Source organism: Strigops habroptila, chromosome 11 (assembly GCF_004027225.2).
Source record: "Strigops habroptila isolate Jane chromosome 11, bStrHab1.2.pri, whole genome shotgun sequence".
Classification (NCBI taxonomy): Eukaryota; Metazoa; Chordata; class Aves; order Psittaciformes; family Psittacidae; genus Strigops; species Strigops habroptila.
In genome coordinates, this window is record NC_046360.1 from 18,618,461 (window position 1) to 18,635,740 (window position 17,280).

The window sequence follows — 17,280 nt, forward strand, 5'->3', positions numbered from 1 at the left end:
TCAATGATAGGTCATCAAATAATTTGGGAAGGTCTCAGGCCAAGTGGTTTGCACAAACCAACTGCAGACTCAACCGAGCAACTGAAAGCTGCATTAGCACTACCTGCTGGAGCACGTGCCTTGGGAAAAGACTCTGCTTCCCAAAAGCCATGAGCAGAGCATATGAATGAATTCTTGAAATGGCATCTAGTTTCTGGGTTTGCCCACAGCTGATGGGCCTATTCTTACTTACACTCAAACCTCTTTACAGAGCTCTCTCGGGGTAAAAATTACTGTAGGGTCGGCACCAATATTGCCAGACCTGACATTTTAAGTTTTGTCTCTGAAACTCTCCTAGGAAGTTACACTCATCTGTGATTCCGTTTCATTGTTAGTTTGCTGCTGCCTTGGGAGCACAAAATCAAACATACTACTTCAAACGTTTCCCTAGAAATGTTTAAGGAGATGTTTATTTCTCAGTTGCAATGGAACTGCATGCTGAACCAACCCGTGAAGCATCAATCATACTGACAAGCAATTGTAAGAAATAAGATAGTTTAAAAAATTAATTCTGAAAATACTGCCAACAATTTTATGATATAGATATTTTTAATATTAAAAGTAAATTGTAAATGTATCTTTATAAACAATATGCATAAAATAGATCTACTATACTAAGCTCTCTCTTTTTAAATGCTGCTTCACAGTAATTTCTTAGGTATGCAAAGTTTTCCCTCCAAGAAATAGTGCAATCTGAAGAACATACATTATGTCAGCGGATCAGAACTACTTTGGTCATTAATACAAGTCTTTATAGATTTCTTGTAGGAGTGGATGAAGGCTCATGTCTGTCTCCGTTTTCTTTATGATTTGCAAGAGCTGCACGTGTTCCGTTACAATCTGTCTGAGGTCCGTCATTTTCTGCAGCAACTTTGCAAACAGCTGTGATGATTCGGGGTGATTCAGCTTCAGCTGGAGCTCCAAAGCTTGCAACAGATTGTCTTGTATATCTTCAATGGGCTTCACATTTAACAAACCCGGGCGGTCTAGGGGGGAAAAAGGGAGAAGTAAGTTTATGAAGAATGTGGAAACATCGATCTCATCTATTTAGCTTCTTAAGGATTTCTTAGTGTATTGAGCACTTACATACAGCACTCCCTGACAACTGTTTGACAAATGTGTTTATCTAAGATTTTACTAGAATTTGCTCAAAGAAATTTTAGAAGTAGTCTTAGAAACAATCTGAGCATTTGTGTGGTGCAGATCAGTGGCAGGTTTATACAATACTACAATGCATATTCCACAGTAGACTGGGAGTGTTTATGGGAAGGAAGAGTGAGATATAGTTGGCGGATAAACAGTCTGTGTAAGGTAATTCACTTACCTGACACATCAACATACACTCAGATGGATCTGCATGTAGTTACTACCATTAAAATGTCTCCTGCTAAGGGGGATGCTAACCTATCAAATAAAATGAGGCATAAATTCAACTTGTGCAGTCACACTAACTTGGGGGATTTAGAAATCACAGGCTCAGTTCTTCTCCACACCCAAGTTCCAGGTGCCATTAAGAAGTCTCACAGTAGCTTTTAGCATCAGCTCCTCAGCTCAGCCACGAAGCCTTATGGCAGTGCAGGACTGAGAGATGTGGCTTGCACAGAAAGTGCCTTTTCTGGGCGCATGCCAACAGAGAGTTCTCTCTCCTCCGTGTGGATGTTTACAGCCCGGGCCAGCTACTTGCCCTGCCACAGCTGCGAGGTCCAGGATTATCTTTGGCATATCTTATTCTTCAGCAAGAAGCAAAATCTTTCTGTTTTAACCACTTGTATCTTTCATCATAATAGCTGTCCTGTTATTTCTGTCCGTCCCCAAATACCTTCTGAAGTGCTTGCAATTATTAGTTAACATCGTTTGTAACATTTGTTTTCTAACTTGAGGCAATAAATTACTTGATTCTACACCCATGAAAGTCGATAAAAAGTTGCTTAACATTATTAAATCCTCACATATGACAATGAACACCAGTAATTTGTTACTGGTAAAGTCACTTCATACTGGGTAACACATCCTGATTATCAGAATGGAAGAACAGTCAATGATTTAAATGACATTTGCTGTGAAGCTATGAAATCAATTTATAATCAAAAATAGCAGTGCCTGAAATCACTTCCTAAGGCAATATTTCCATATTTGATCTATATTAAAATGGTGAAAAATAGGCTGTTATTTCCAGTGATCTCAGTAACCTTTCTGTGCATCCAAGCCTGGCTTGTGCTGTACACTAGAAAAAAGAAAGAGAGAAAACAAAGCTCTTTATAAACACATTGGAGTTTTACTCCACAGACCAAAAACTGCAGTGTAAACTAAAACTGAAACCAAATGAGTAGACACAGCCATGAACACGTGCAGGTCAGCGATTAGGAAAGGACAGTTAACTCTCACAGAGGTGAGGCTGGGGAGAGTTTTTCAGTAGGAATAATTGCAAGTTTAAATCTGGAGCTTGACATCTGATGGTGGTTTTATGAAGTGACTGCTTTCAGTTGTAGGTGACGGGACTCACTGACCCATTTGGCCACTGTCCCCATTTGGTGTTCGGTGCTAATAAGCTGTGATTGTCTTGCAGAGATCACTGATTTATGCCAGGCCATGGCTAATACCATAAAACATGGTTCAGAAAGTCTATAAGTAAATATCCTGCAAGCAGAAAATTGTCTCCAAACAAACAGCTACTTTATTAATGCCCTTTGGTAAGATTATCAAGTCATTTTTAAAGAAACTTAGAGAATTTTTGGTAAATTTGGGATGTTTCCTATTACCTGCATTTGTTGCATGTGCTGGGAAACCTGACTGCCTTCGTTATACCTTTCAGTAAGTTCCCAGATTTCAGTACCTCAAAGCTGTTAATGATTTTGGCTTTGGGGTGCGATAGCTTTAAATTTGACTTCTGTGCTGCAGCTGAACTCTGAACTAGCTGGGTATGACTCAGTGCACAGTGACAGAAAAAATCAGAGAGCTCAAAGCCTGTGGCCTTGATTTCCTCTGAGATTAATCTCCGTTTGCCCCCTGCTTCTTTTATGGTGGGAATTTTTAGGGTGTGAGGTTTTCAGCAGTGAAACCCAGTTCCAGCAGTGTGCTCCCCAGCACAACTTTAGAGTCCAGGAGGCAAACCCAGGAGATCAGTACTGAGTCTGGGACTCAGCAAGGAGCCCCCAGATTGGGGTGCCCAAGGTCAGTTGAAGTTCAGTGAGACTTAAGCGCCTAAAAGCCCTAAGTTCCTTTGAAACCCCAGTCTAATGGGTTTATAATGACCCAGTGGAACTAGAGTCAGAAAAGATAACTATGACAAAAACCTAGGAGATAATCAGATGTTATTTTTAAATAAGCCAATTTGAGAGGAAGGAAAATTCCCATTGAAGGCAAGAGAGATTTTTCATGAATGAGAACTTCAGGATATGGACATTATTTTTTGGGTGTTGACAGTTTGCTATACTTTCTCAGTAAAAACTTGTTACAGAGGAAAATACTGTTTCTGTTCCAAGAAACTTATCTAAATCAGGAGGGAAAAAGGAAATAAGAGGCAAAAGCTTTAATATACAGGTATTATGATATATTTCATGTTGTTAAGATGCTCTTAACTATACATGCTCTAGATTCATTGGGTTACTGCACCAAAACACATACCAGAAATGGGAGTAAACAAGATGTGACACTGATGGAGGCCTTTGGAGAGGCTAAGAAAAGCAGAATTGCTGTTTGAAAGCTCACAGAGAAATCTGCAAGGGGAAGTGCTGAGGAATGAAAGACAAACCCCAATGAGTTGCAACAGGACTTTCTTACGATACAGTGACATTAAGTTGCTGAAGGCCAAAGGAAAGAGAGTTGAGATGATGACAGCGAGAGACAAGTAAAAGCAAATTGGACACCACTGTTAAACCTCTCTGATACAGGAGATTGCTGATGGAAGTTTAACCTTTTTATGTGCTATTTGTGACCTGCCTTTTATCTGTTCAGACTATGCCAAGAGAGTACCACATTTCTCTTTTCATTATTACTTGTCTTTATTTGTTCTTTAGTTTCATTCATTGTCATATGGCTGTCTCATTTGGTTTGGAAATTCTGCAGGAAGCTGTTCTAAGGAGGAAAATGGTCACAGAACTGACCATTAGCCCCTTAGCTTTGAGTGTCAACAGTATGACTGTGTGAACTGATGTTCTATACTGGGTCAGGGAAAAACATGTTTGTTTCCTTACAGATCTGGATGCTTCTTTCATGTCCCTAACAGTAATTACAATTTGTTTTCTGTTCCTCACATATGAAACTGCCATCTGCATGCCTTTACCTATACCTTTGTATTTTAGTACCTTCGATCAAGTGCATTTTGCATTTAAATACACATTCTGAAATCTTAATATGATAAAACAGGCAAAGATGTGGGTGACTGCACAACTGTGCTGCTTCTTTGCTGAGGCAGATATGACTCAGCAGCTCGAGGTTTTTCTTCAGGGACTGTCACATGTATTTGTAGTCACCAGGACTGTGGTTCAAAGCCCACAGTGGTTATCTGCAGCTCTTGGTCTGATTATGAAGCGTTTCTTTGTTCTAACAGCTTTGCCAGAGCAGGATTTGTGTAGCAGTCACATATGAACTGTTTCCTGGTACTATTCAGTGATAAAACTTCAAATTTTGCTGATCTCAGATTGTAGCAAAATTACGGAATACAATGTTGAAACAAGAGCAGTGACTCAGGGCTCAAATCTGCTGTAAAGAACACACTCAGAAACAGGAGCGAATGTAGCAACATTCGTGAGCTTAAGTACCTGCCTGACTGCACATCTGGGTAACAGGGTAACAGTCTGGCTCTTCACAGGTATTCCCTCCTACAGTTCCCAAACACCACTGTAGCCTGAACGCTGCAGAAGATCATATACAAAAGTTCAAGTCCATGTGAACATGCTACAAAATTACCTTTTGGGCTTTTCCTTTATTTAACAACAACCTGCTTTAGTGAGTTTGCTCTGTTTGTAGGTGTGGATTATCCCAGTAGCTTGAACTACTCTCTTTCCTGCCCAAACACAGACATCCAGCTTGTTCTCCTTAAGCCTTCTTACGACAGACTTCATTTTCAGCTCTGGTGTACACAATATTTTTAAAGATACTTCAAGTTCTTTAACATTTATACCATGGCACTAACTACTGGCTGAGGATATGCCTCAGTGGCACAGAGGAATGCAACAGGGAGGAAGAATATCTCCTTGAAAGAAGTTTTCCAAATCTCTTTTTACCAAATGTACATATTTGTCAAAGTTACCATAAGCAAAAGAACGTTGTAATGAGTGTTTGGCATTGCTGTTAATGGCATAAAGCATTTCTTGGGTAAAACCAAGGTAATATCCTATAATATCCTACCACTCACACACACAGTCTCTGTCTCATCAGCATTAGATTCAGAATACTAGAATTTATTGGCCATTTACACTGTTGTTTTAAAGCACAATGAACCAACATTAAGAAAACTCTTCAGCTTTGTAATGATGTGTTCAGAGTGACATTTGGAATCGCTGAGGCAGAGTGAGGCTGCACTGAGCAGCTCAGGAACAGTCAAATGATTGACACTGGAAGCAGGAATACTTTCATTCCGTTGATGTTACAGTTAATTTGTCAGCTTATTATTGGCATAGGAGTGTTTTGCCTTTTCACATATAAGGCAAAAGCAACTGTTTCACTGTCAAAAGGCTGAACTGTTTTATAGGATTTGTGGCAAATTCCAAACACTTCACAATGAAAAGCTGTCTACATGTAACGTTCCAGCTGGAATCATTATCTTTCTCTTTTCCTTCTCTCTTCTCTTCAGAGCTGCATAACAGAGCATGTTGTGGAGCTGCAAAACGGACATCAGTTCACTAAGCAATGACAGATTCACTTTGAATCAGAGCTTTTGGTGAGGATATTTCTGTGTGTCACAAACTGCTTTGCTTTTTAAGATATTTGTGCACAGGATTTCTTGAAGTGACTTAAAAATTAGAGTACTCCTGCAGCTAGTATAGGCCTTTAGGTAATATCATCTGGCTTTGAAACCTTATTTTCAATGAAATCATCCTGGCTCGATATTCCTGTAGTTCTTGCAGAAACAAGGGCATCTGAGCCCTCTGAGAAATTGGATTTCAGTTCCATACCACATATCATAGTCCCCCAGAATGCATACAGTTCAATGTACATCATATCTGACTGTAAATTCCATGATAAAAGCCATTCCTTAATTGGCTGCAAAGCTTAATTGTTTTCAGAGTAGAAACTCAGTTTTTACAAATAACTATCATGCTTTTTTTTGGGGGGCGGGGGGGAATAAAAAGAGTTCTGAATAAAGACAGTGAGTGAGAGATCTTTGTTATCAAGAAATTAAAGGGTTTTCCTCGAAAGGACAGATTGATATTTATATCGATTTATATTTTTATATGTCTTTGCTTCAGGGTTATTTAAGAACTAACTATTAAAATTAGTAGTTCTTTGTGGATCTCTGTTTACAAATCATTCTTTAAAAAAAGACTTGCTGATAAATGTGCTTCAACATAGTCATTTTTTCCTGTAGATCACTGTCCTCCTGAGATCTAACATGTGAGATCGGCTACATGGTACCTGTTTCCTTTAATGTAAACCAGGCATCACCAAAGACCCAGCTTTGCAGATTGCAAGGTCCCTTTTCTCACTTAGGAGTGGATTTCAAGAGGTCTGTTCCTCATCTGTCAGATTTCATTGTATTAGAAAATGCAAAATATCAGCATGTTTTGGGTAGCGCCCTAATAGGTTTGGATAATTTCTCCTTCCCCATCAAAGCCAACCAAAAATACACCAATAACATATTTTCCCTTCCTGAATTAATTCAGAGTCCTCAGGGATCATTGTGTTCAAAGGTTTGCACAAGGGAATGGCTTCTGGGAAGTGCACTTGTTTGAAGTGGATTTTAGTTAGTCTAATAACCCAGACTGTGATACCACATTTTTACTGAATGAAACACAATGCCAGAAGTAATTGTGTGTGATTTTACATGAAGCTATAGGTAACAATGCACGCTCAACGCGTTTGGTTTCAGAACAATAGCATGTGGTTGTTGTGTTTGATTGCTTAAACATAATGTAATAACAACATGCTCTGCGTTGCTCTGTGGAGGATCTGAATTCGAAGCATTCAGCACATTCCTCCCATTGATAGCTGCAGAATCATTCTAAGCCAAAATACACACAAATCAGTGGGGTAAAATGTTCTTTGTGCGACATCACTAACTTGATAGTATTGGCTGAAGTAAAAGACCTTCATTATGACCTGAACTGTGTATCTCATGTCTCAGATTCTCAATGGAGAGGTTTCTAAGTGAACTGAAACTGGTAATTCACAAAAGACAATAGCTGCATCACCTCAAATCAGATGGAACATACTCCCTGTCTTCAAACAAGCTGAAAATTTGCTGTCTTTCTTAATGAAGCATTAGAATGCATGTAGTCTGATACCTGAGCCTGCAAGTTCATGCTTTGCTCAAAGCATGATGCATAAAGATTAATGCAAACAGAGCAGCTTAGGAAATAAGAACAGAGCAGACACACGGTGCCTGCTTTTCTCAGCCAGTACGAGAGCATAGTTTTCCTGAGAAATACATTCTTCCCCCTCCTTTTAAAGGCAAACCAAACCTTGCACGAATGAAAAAACAACCATCAAAAAACCCATAACAATCCTGGAAGCCAAATTCCACATCTATTTTGAAATGGTTATGGAGTCAAAGCTATTTGTGTACAATTAGCAAGCCACACAAGCTAATTGCAGGTTAAAACTCTCCTGCAGAATTCTAACTTTCAGAAGCTCTTGCCAATGAAATTCCACCCTTCCTGTGTTCAGAGAGTCAGTCCTGATTTTGTTTTCTAACCGAATGCACTGCTGACTCAGCAGGCATTTCTAGCTCCATCATTAATAGCAGGTCATTTACATTCTCAGGTTCTACCTAAAACTGAAAAAAGGGCAAACATCAAGAAAGCTGAAAATGAATCAAACCCTATGTGTAAATACACTCCCATCCTGCAGCACTGAGCATTTTCCCATGTGCACAGGAATTAAAAGTGTCAATTCTGTTACATAAAATATCATATTAAATAGGACAGCACTTACCTCCACTTAGTATAATGACAGCTATAAATATTGCCAGGTCACTGTCATCTAATTCCAGTGCATTGAACTTCACAGCAAACTCAAACTTGGGTTCCATAAAGTCACCAAAAGGTTTTCTCAGGCTCTTCAGAAACTCCCGTGTCATGAATCCTTGTCCGTCAGATATAAGAACTCCATCTTTATTCATCAGAGAAGCCAGGAGTGTATATATGATCTCATGGACCCCGTATTTCAGGAGAGTTACTTGATCATTCAGGTCAAGATTCACAAAACCTGGAATGTTCTTGGCAAATTCCGTAATCTCCTGCACTGCCTCCACTGAGCGGAACTGGCATCGCTGGAAGATGCGAATTGCTACCTCTTTGTTCTCCTCCTGCAGTGGGGACACGTGCTTGCACTTGATCTGATCTTCTCCCATCATTAAAGAGTTCATGTCATAAATAACAAATGGCTACAAATAAAAGGAAAAGACAATTTACTTTCAAATGGCCTTTCTATGCGCATTTGTCTCCTGAGAAACTGAAGCAGCGTACAGAGGTGTCACTCAGCCGAAAACACTGGGAAGTCTATGAGGAACATAGCAAGGGTAGCTGACCCCAAAGGGTTCAACCTTCATAAACCTGTTAAAGCAAATATCCTCACAGTATTAAAATGTTTTGCAGAAAGGCCAAATAGTTCTTGGGGACGTCTCACATGTTCTGTGAATGCACATTGTAAACCCAGGACTTTGGCTGGTTCTCTTTCACTAGTTGTGGGAGGGAGGTAAAGGACACGATTTCAAAATAGCTGTTTTCTTTGCCCTTTTTGGTTTTATTTGTTCTTTTTAAAATTGGTTTTCTTGTTTGTTTGTTTGACAGAAGTTCTGTAAGACCTGAATTTCAATTTGGAGTTTGGGACAAGCTTAAAATGTTCCTCCTTTTACCTGAATTTTAATGGCTTCTATAAAGCAGAATCTACCCAGAGAACAGGGACATGTTTGCACTTCAGCTGGTACAACTTCTTTTCTATAGAAAGACAGAGTATGTTCACTTTTTGATTACTTCCTATACTGTCATTTTCTTTGCAAGTTCTATCCTTCTAGAAAATGCTGCAACTGATACCAACTTTATGGTTTTGGTTACCTCATAAATTTAATCTTTTGCTGTTAACTCCTTTAACAAGAACGAAGTTAGGATATATTTAAACTCAAACAACTTGGCAACGGGAAAGAAAACAAACAACATGATACAAACTACAGCAGCACAATTCAGAACACAAGAATGAGTCCGACTGTGAAATAAACTCAACTGCAATAAATCAATTCTGAAAGCAGATTAGGAAAAGTAGTGCCAGGAAAACTTTTGTTAGGCTCTGGAAACAATCTGTTTCCAAATATGCAGAAGAAGCTCCTGGTTTTAAAGGAATGGATAAGTGGGGATTTCTTGAATTTATCTGAAGAATCTTTTCCTTGGAGGATAAATGACTAAATAGCTCATTGCTGCACCGAGAACTACCACTGATATGAATAGCTTTGTTAACAAAGCTGATTAATTAATTTAAATACAATGAATTATTCAACAATTGGACTAGAAAAATGCATTTTTTAACTTCAGATCCCTTATGATTACATATCTAATACATTCTAATGCCTTATTCACATGGGTGCTTTCTCTCCTGCTTTTATAGTCACTATATACTGAAGAACAGATTCAAGACCAGCCCAAGCCTTCCTAACTGTAGTCAGCAGTCCTCTCCCACAGAATCACCTCCTGGAAACTCCTACAGTTCTAGTCCTATCGGATTAAACCAGTTTTAAAGTCTATGCAGTGCTAAATTATTATGGAATTCTTAGAACTGAAAGTAGGTACTTTCTTTAGAGCCCGGGGGTGCCTTCTACCAGCTGAGGTTGCTACTCCCATAGTGCTGCCGGTGGAGACTGTGGAAGTGTTCGCTCGCCTGCCTCAGGCTAAATCAAACAGAAAGCTCCAGCTGCTTTCCCGAGGCAGGAGGGAGGGCTGAGAGCCGGCAGTGCTTCCCTAACCAGCAGAGCTGATTGGAAAACAGAGCTCTGCCTCTGAACTGGACCAATAGCATCTGCACAGGAGGATTTCAGCTTTCAAAACAGTTTAGTTAAATCAATAGTCTGCTGCTTACAAGACCAAGGAAAGTAGTGCTGTGACTTTCCCAGTAATGACAGGCAAACACAGCTCCAGCCCCTGAGATCCAGGTAAACAGAGGGTGAGGTGTGACACTGTTTTTCCACTTGCACTAGGATTTCAGTGTGAAACTGAGCAAATAAACACACAGCACTGAGAAAAGACAGAAGGAGGAGGTGTTTTTCAAGATGCAGTGCTATTTTGGTGGGAGAAAAAGCATTTTATACAGATCTGCACATATGTGTATGCATACCTGTGCAAAATAGTGGAATAAAAAGACTGGAGAGGAGGCTTTTAAAATGCGTGTTTTAGTACCGGTAGGTCATACCTTTGTTTTCTTTCTAGAAACTCTTTAAGTTGGAGCACCAAGTACAACAAAAAGTCATCTATTCTGTGCATGAACATGTGCTTTAGAAAGAATGTTTCCCAGTGCAGGTACGTAGTTATTAAGACCACACTTAAAACCCCTAAATTGCTGTATTAATTCTTTCCCCTGTTTCTTGTACAGAGAGGGAACTGAGGAAAGACTTGGAAAAAGCAGTGCCCCTCAAGTGGACTTGCCACAGCAGCTTCCTGCAGGATAAAGAAACTCTGCTAGTTAAAACTTCATATACTCCATAATGAAAAGTTACTCAAATTGTAAGTGTCCACCACATCTGGAATGCTGATGTGAGGTGTGCAACCAAATTAGAGACAATATTTGAATTACTATTTTAACCACCTGTAAAGGAAGAAAGCCTAAAACACCCCCAGATTCTTTCCTGTCTTTGAAATTATTAAAGAAAATAAATGCCAGTTTCTGTTGTAAAACTGACAATAAAAGATTTACCAAAGTAACAGTTACAAATCTTGGAAAACTGCTTTTCTTCTTAAGTATTAAAATAGTGACAAAAATAAAAACCTCCCATAATTATCAGTTATCCTTCTCACTGCTAGAAAAGATTGTTACATGTTGCCAGTGAAGGTTCCAAAGCAACCCAGAGACCTACATATCCCTATTCCTTACTTTTCCAAGATTTTCCTGTACATTCTCCTCAAATTGAAATTGCACCAACACAGGATGCTGATCTGATCCAAGATAACCCCCTTAAATCCAGGAAGTCATCAAAGCTTCATAAGAATAAGCATCATAGTTAAGGCTAGTAATGCTGTTGGCACTGGGAATCATTTGACACTTAGGAAAAGAGTATTCCTTTGGGAACAGGTAGTACTGATAATAAGCTATGATAATATGCTGTGATACAGATGCTTGAATAGTATAGCTGCCAGTTCCTGACAGCGAGATAGCCACCTTAACAGATAGTGTGGCAGATAACCTTTGGTGGAGGAGAAGGAAAACGGGAAGAGAGGATCAGCGAGTACAAAAAGGTTAAGATGACCTTCACATTCTTGTACTGGTTTCAAGTATTTTATTAGGTGAACTTGGAGTTTTTTCAAATGATGTTTACTTATCCTATCTAAAAACATTTCCTGTGTTTCAGACACAGCTTGAAATATGGAATTGCCAACAGCAAAGGGGTTTTTTTAAAGATGTGCTGTCCATGTAGTAAATCATTTACTCAAAAGAAAGGCAGAAAAAAACCAAAACAAAACAGAGGGAACTAACTGATTTGTCTGTCGTCTTTCCTGTCAAGATCGCCCTCGCCTTGGCTTTGGTCAGAGGGAAGGACTTTATGTATGAGTCATACAAATGCTTGGCAAGTGCTCGTAGATCAGCAGATTCAGGGTTTAACTGGTCGATGTCGCTGGAAATCTCTGCCAAGAGCTTCTCCTTCTCCGCTTGTGGCATTCGCCCAAACCTGATGGCTGAAGAAGATGACAAGCGATTACTATAGCTGTAGTTGCACCTGAAAAAGCACATATGAATTGCTTTTTATGTCACCTTTTGTTATAAGCTCTTGAAGTTTTTATTAAAACAGTACTTAGGCAAGCAAGAAAGAGATGATTTTCCCCAGTAATATAGGCAAAACAGTGGAAGGGCTTTAAAGAAATGCAAACAAACACATCTCAAAGAGGGAATCATCTGTGTGCCCAAACAGTCAGATTACAATATCTTGCTTGGAAATGCAAACCTGAGAGAGTTGGTGAAAACCACTGGTTCTACCTCCAATCTAAATAAACCAGAAAGAATCTTTAAGATATTAAAATTGAGTTGGCTTAGGGTAGGAACCACCTTTCAGCCTTGTCTTATTTTGGGCAAATCACCGTATGGATCTCAGATTCTTCATTTGTTTAGTAACAAAACACTCCCATGCCTTGCAGGAACGAATTCCTAAATAGTTCAACAGAACTTAGCATAGCAAGTGCTATGAAATGTTACTAAATGAATTAAGGAATGAGAAAGACGTTGTAGAGGGAATACAAAAGCCAGAAAAAGCTGAGTTCTTGAGTTCTTCGTGTAACTCCATGTGCATGCAGTATTGAGAGAACAGGAAACGGTTCTACCTACTCATATGGTCTCACAATTGCTCAATACCAACCAAGGCAGGCTGTAAACCTCCCACCGTGACCCATGTGCCTCCCCTCCAAGACACTCTTCATTCATATGGGGACTGACTTGGAAAATATTTCACATGAGCTGTCAAGATCAAGCCTGATTTATTGCATGGTAGTTCAGGAAACAGAATTTGTTTTATTTTACAGAAACAAAACAAAAGAGCATCAAAACAAACAACAGAAGGAAGAGATAAAGGTTTGCATTTTAGCCTCAGAAGAGAAATATTCTAAATATTTTTGCAGTGATTAGTGTCTTCCTTGGCTAAAGTAAAAGTGCTGTTAAGATCATACATAGGGATGATTATACAGGGGACATATAGTTTGGAAACAACCAGCCACTTTCCTTCCATGCGTTTGCTTGCAGTGTGCCGATGGACAAAAATGATACTTCTATTCAGGAATACATAGTTGTGCCAGAAACGAACCCCAAACCTTATTTCTCCTATATTATATTTACTGATCAGTTCTCTTATTTCATGCCTCTAGAAACAAGGTGGGTTATTTTTACAACTGCACTACAGTTCTCTGTCAGCAAACTCTGAGTGCTGCGTGCTGTATATTCCATATCTGCTCGGGTACTCGTTGAGTGTTCAGATGTCAGAATGAAAAGCTTCCAGAGAAGAAGCCCAGGTCAATGGGTAGAAATTAAGATATTCTTTCTACAGACATTTCCAAGAGTAAAATATTTGAAGAGAAATTACTAACTTCAGGTTAGTTTCTATGAGATACTAGAATGGCTCAAAGAGACTGACCCCACTCTGAAAAGAAGTGGTGTGAATGGATGAGCGTATGGTAACGTTAGTGATGCACAAAAAATTGATCTCAAACAAAAGGAGAGTTCATATTTGTACTTAATGTAACTGAAATAGGAGAATGAAAAGATTCAGCATTGCTACAAAGGAATTAATTCAGCTCCATCTGCTGCCACGAGCACTGTGGCTCAAGACTCTTTTGGTAATTTCATTTTGCAGTTCAAATGGATTCTCTCGCTACTAACGGTTCTTATTCGTAGTTAACACAAATCCTTTCAGTTTGTTTTTAAACGCCATGCTCTGGAGGTTGGTAACATTGAACCTCAATACTGATATCTGCATTGATATGTTCCTGAAGATGTAAAATGAACGAAGTCTGAGTGTCCCATGAATTAGATAGATGAAAACTCACCGAGAATGTTTTATAGCATTTACAGATCTATTTTTCTGGTACTTAAGGACCGAGTCAATAAAAAGAATCAAACTGTCATCAGCATAATAAAGCCAAAATACAGTATTACACACATATAGTAAGAAGTTGTTACAGGGACAACATGTAGAACTCAAATGTGGGGTCAGGAAGGTGTTAAAATAACAATATAGCTAATAAAGGTGTTAAAGGTGAGTTAAAAGTCCATGTCAGACAGTGTGGCCTGACATTTCATAACTTCCCATCTTCATTAAAAGCTATTATGTTCTTCACTAAACCTGGTTTCAGATTTAACATTCATTTCCTATTACATTTGTGACATTCATAAGATGATGTTTTATGACTGATGTGTCCACTTTTCAAATGTGCATTTTGCAATAGCTTCATCAATGGAAAAAATCCTGTCCTACTTTGATGATCCTGATTGGCATCTTGCCAACAAAGGTAACTCCTCCACATCTGTTTTGGAGGAAGAGTTGACAAACTGAAGACCTAAGTGAAGCCTTCGCAAGACTTCTTACGCTGTGACTTTTAATCTGGAAAGAAAGCAAGGCAAATCTTAGCCTCATGTAAAGGACTGTTCATAGAAAAGGAAAATCAGAGCTGCCTGTGTCTATAAAACATTGATCACTCCCAGAAATATATGAAGTGCAATTTATTATGACCTGAAGACTTCTTATCACACAGTGAGAAATCCTGAGGAACTCTGAGCAACTCTACGTCCTTTAAGAGATTTCACGACTGGATCAGGAACGAGGTGCTTTGGGCCAGAAAAATGTTTTGTTATGATAAATCCCACTTGTAAGCTATTTTGGTATTGTAGATGTAATACATTCATAAAGATATTATATATAATGTTATAATACGCATCTCCAACAGCCTGATGTGAACCCTATAAGCTCAACACACTGTAAGTATTACAGAAAGAGATGTTGACTGGACACCAGAGTGAGACATGCTCCTGGAGAGCTGGGGTTTACAGAAGCAAACTTACAACCTGGAATCTCACTGGCACAAGACTCCCTGTCATCAAGGTTATTTTTGCAAATGTGATTAAAAAAAAGGGACAGTATATTCAGTATATTGCTTCCCCTTCCTATGTTTTAATATTAATTTAGCTCTAAGGTAGTTCATAAATTCCTCCAAGGCATTAAAAATAATAAGAATTTATTTGCTTTTTTTCCTCCATCTCTCCCAGCCAAATGTCTACTGAAACATTCCTAGTGATGTACCACAGTGCATACACCAGCTATGACACTGCTTATGAAATAGAACTGTTGAATGGAGAGATTTGATGGAGAAGATAAAGAATCCTCAAACCAGAGGTTGTTTTGTCAGTAGAGAATAACTCAGCGGTGTAACTGCATTCTTTCAAAGAACAGAAACGAGTCTGATGGCAAACACCTTGCTAGAGATTCACACCGGGGGAACAGACTGGTGCCTGTTTTCTCAAGTAAGTTTGCCAGGATTGAGGGGGATAGTTTCTGTTTTAAAACTTCAGGCAGTTTCCCCCAACTGTATCTAGAATTTATAGTAGATGGCAACTTATTTTGTCTTTATTTTTTTAATGGAAAGTAAGATTGAGTACAGGTGTTTGGGAATCCCCTTTCTGGTGTGCTGATCTATCCTGACCAAAGGACACCAAATTGCCTTTGTACAGTAGGCATGGATTACAAGGCCTAGTGCTTCTAACATTTAGAGAGTGCACTGGAGTTCATCATACATCATTAACTTCCATTCTGGAATGCTCGTGTGCTGCTCTCAGAGCGGAGTCAGACCGAGCAAACACTGCTCACAGCACACGCAGCTCTCCCAGCAGTGTCAGAGCAGTGCCAAGCCGCTGCTATCACCGAGTGCAGGGGCTGATAGCTAATCAAAGCAGTGTAATGGGGTTATCTCTTACTGGCTTGAACCACCCAGAACTGGTTTGTCAGCCCAAAGGATTGCCAGCTATCAGATCACATGGGTTGCATTCAGCAAGACACCAGCATTGGCAGTTTGCATTCAGCAGATAGGAACAAGCCTCCTTCTAAACATGTGAATTGACTTCACTAAGAATGGAAACGAGATCTTGCCGTTTTCTGCACTACATAAACCCTTTGGGTGCATCTTGTTGCCTGCCACCATAACGTCAGACTTCTACATAAAGTAATTCAGCAACACTGAAGCCCCTCAGGAATCTCATCATTTTTTTTCTGGTGTTTAGTGTGTGACAGCTGTGCTTGGGGGCAGGTTTGTTACACCCCTCCGGTGCTGTATGGATGGTATGGTTATTAGTAATCTCTATTTCCACACGTGTTTGTTTGTTTCTAAATGGGTGATCCATGTTTAAACATCATCCTTATTTCATGAACACCTGTGCCCTGGAAGGTTTCTGCTGTAATTCAGGAATTATGAGCATAAAGTTTCCTAAACAAAAGGTAATCAAGACCCAAAAGTCTATGCTGTCAAACTATTATATTTATAATTAACTTTATGAGTTAGTAGTTATGAATCAAACATTCTTATCTTATAACTTGATAGACAAAAGGATAGTTTTGTTTTTAATACTTAGAATGTGTTTTATAAATATGCTATTAGCTGCAGCAGGTACTGTTCAATGTTTGTTAGCATTGTAGGCAAAATTTGGGGCAGAATTCAGTTTGTGGTACTGGCCTCATAGCTTCCTGTTGGAGAGGTCACTCCCATTTTCAGGAGCTGAGACAAAAGTCAGGGAGAGATCAGGTACCAGGAGGGTTGCGGAAGGAATTTGGAAAGTGGAATTTTGGGTGAGAGGAGAAGTAGGATGCATGGATTATACTTAGAGAGGTTAGGGTGGAAAGAGGAGAGTTCACAGGCTGGATAAGAATTCACAGCATTTCTGGTGGATGAGGAAAACTTCAAGGATGGGTGGAATCTTTTTCTGCTTCTCTCTCAACCTCCCTCCTGTGGCCCTGGTCTCATCTTCTATTTCCTGGACCACTTATCCTCCTTGCTACTCTATCTTCCCTCTCCTCCATCTACTCTCACAGCAGGCCCAGCTTCCTTATCTCCAGGGAGCCTGGGAAGCGGATCAAGGCAGGATCTGCAGGGGTGGGAAGAGCAGGGACAAGCCAGCAAGCTGGTACAAGAGACCTGGAAGCACGGCTTGCTGCTCACACTGCAGGGGTGGAAGGCTTCAGATGGCAATTGCTTTCACAGTAATAGCAGTGTGGAGAAATCTCTATAGTTGCTCACAGACTATTCTGTATAGCTCTTGATTCCTCTGATTGAATAAATTATTTCTGAGCATAAATGAGTCCCCAAATAGACTATAAACACAGCTTCTTACACCAGAAACACAAGGCAAAGCCTG

General features: G+C 39.5%; 1 protein-coding gene across 5 annotated transcripts in view; it reads right to left on the reverse strand.

The window, feature by feature from the left end:
* Positions 1 to 417: 417 nt before the first annotated feature.
* PPARG (peroxisome proliferator activated receptor gamma) overlaps positions 418 to 17,280 on the reverse strand; it is a 57,187-nt gene continuing 40,324 nt past the window's right edge. For all 5 annotated transcript variants that reach the window (XM_030501030.1, XM_030501032.1, XM_030501031.1 and 2 more), the window contains 3 exons: positions 11,875 to 12,074; positions 8,134 to 8,584; positions 418 to 1,025 (listed from right to left, as the gene is read on the reverse strand). In XM_030501030.1, coding sequence (XP_030356890.1) covers positions 778 to 1,025; positions 8,134 to 8,584; positions 11,875 to 12,074 — 899 coding nt within the window. In that variant the 3' untranslated portion in view covers positions 418 to 777. The remainder of the gene's footprint in view (positions 1,026 to 8,133; positions 8,585 to 11,874; positions 12,075 to 17,280) is intronic.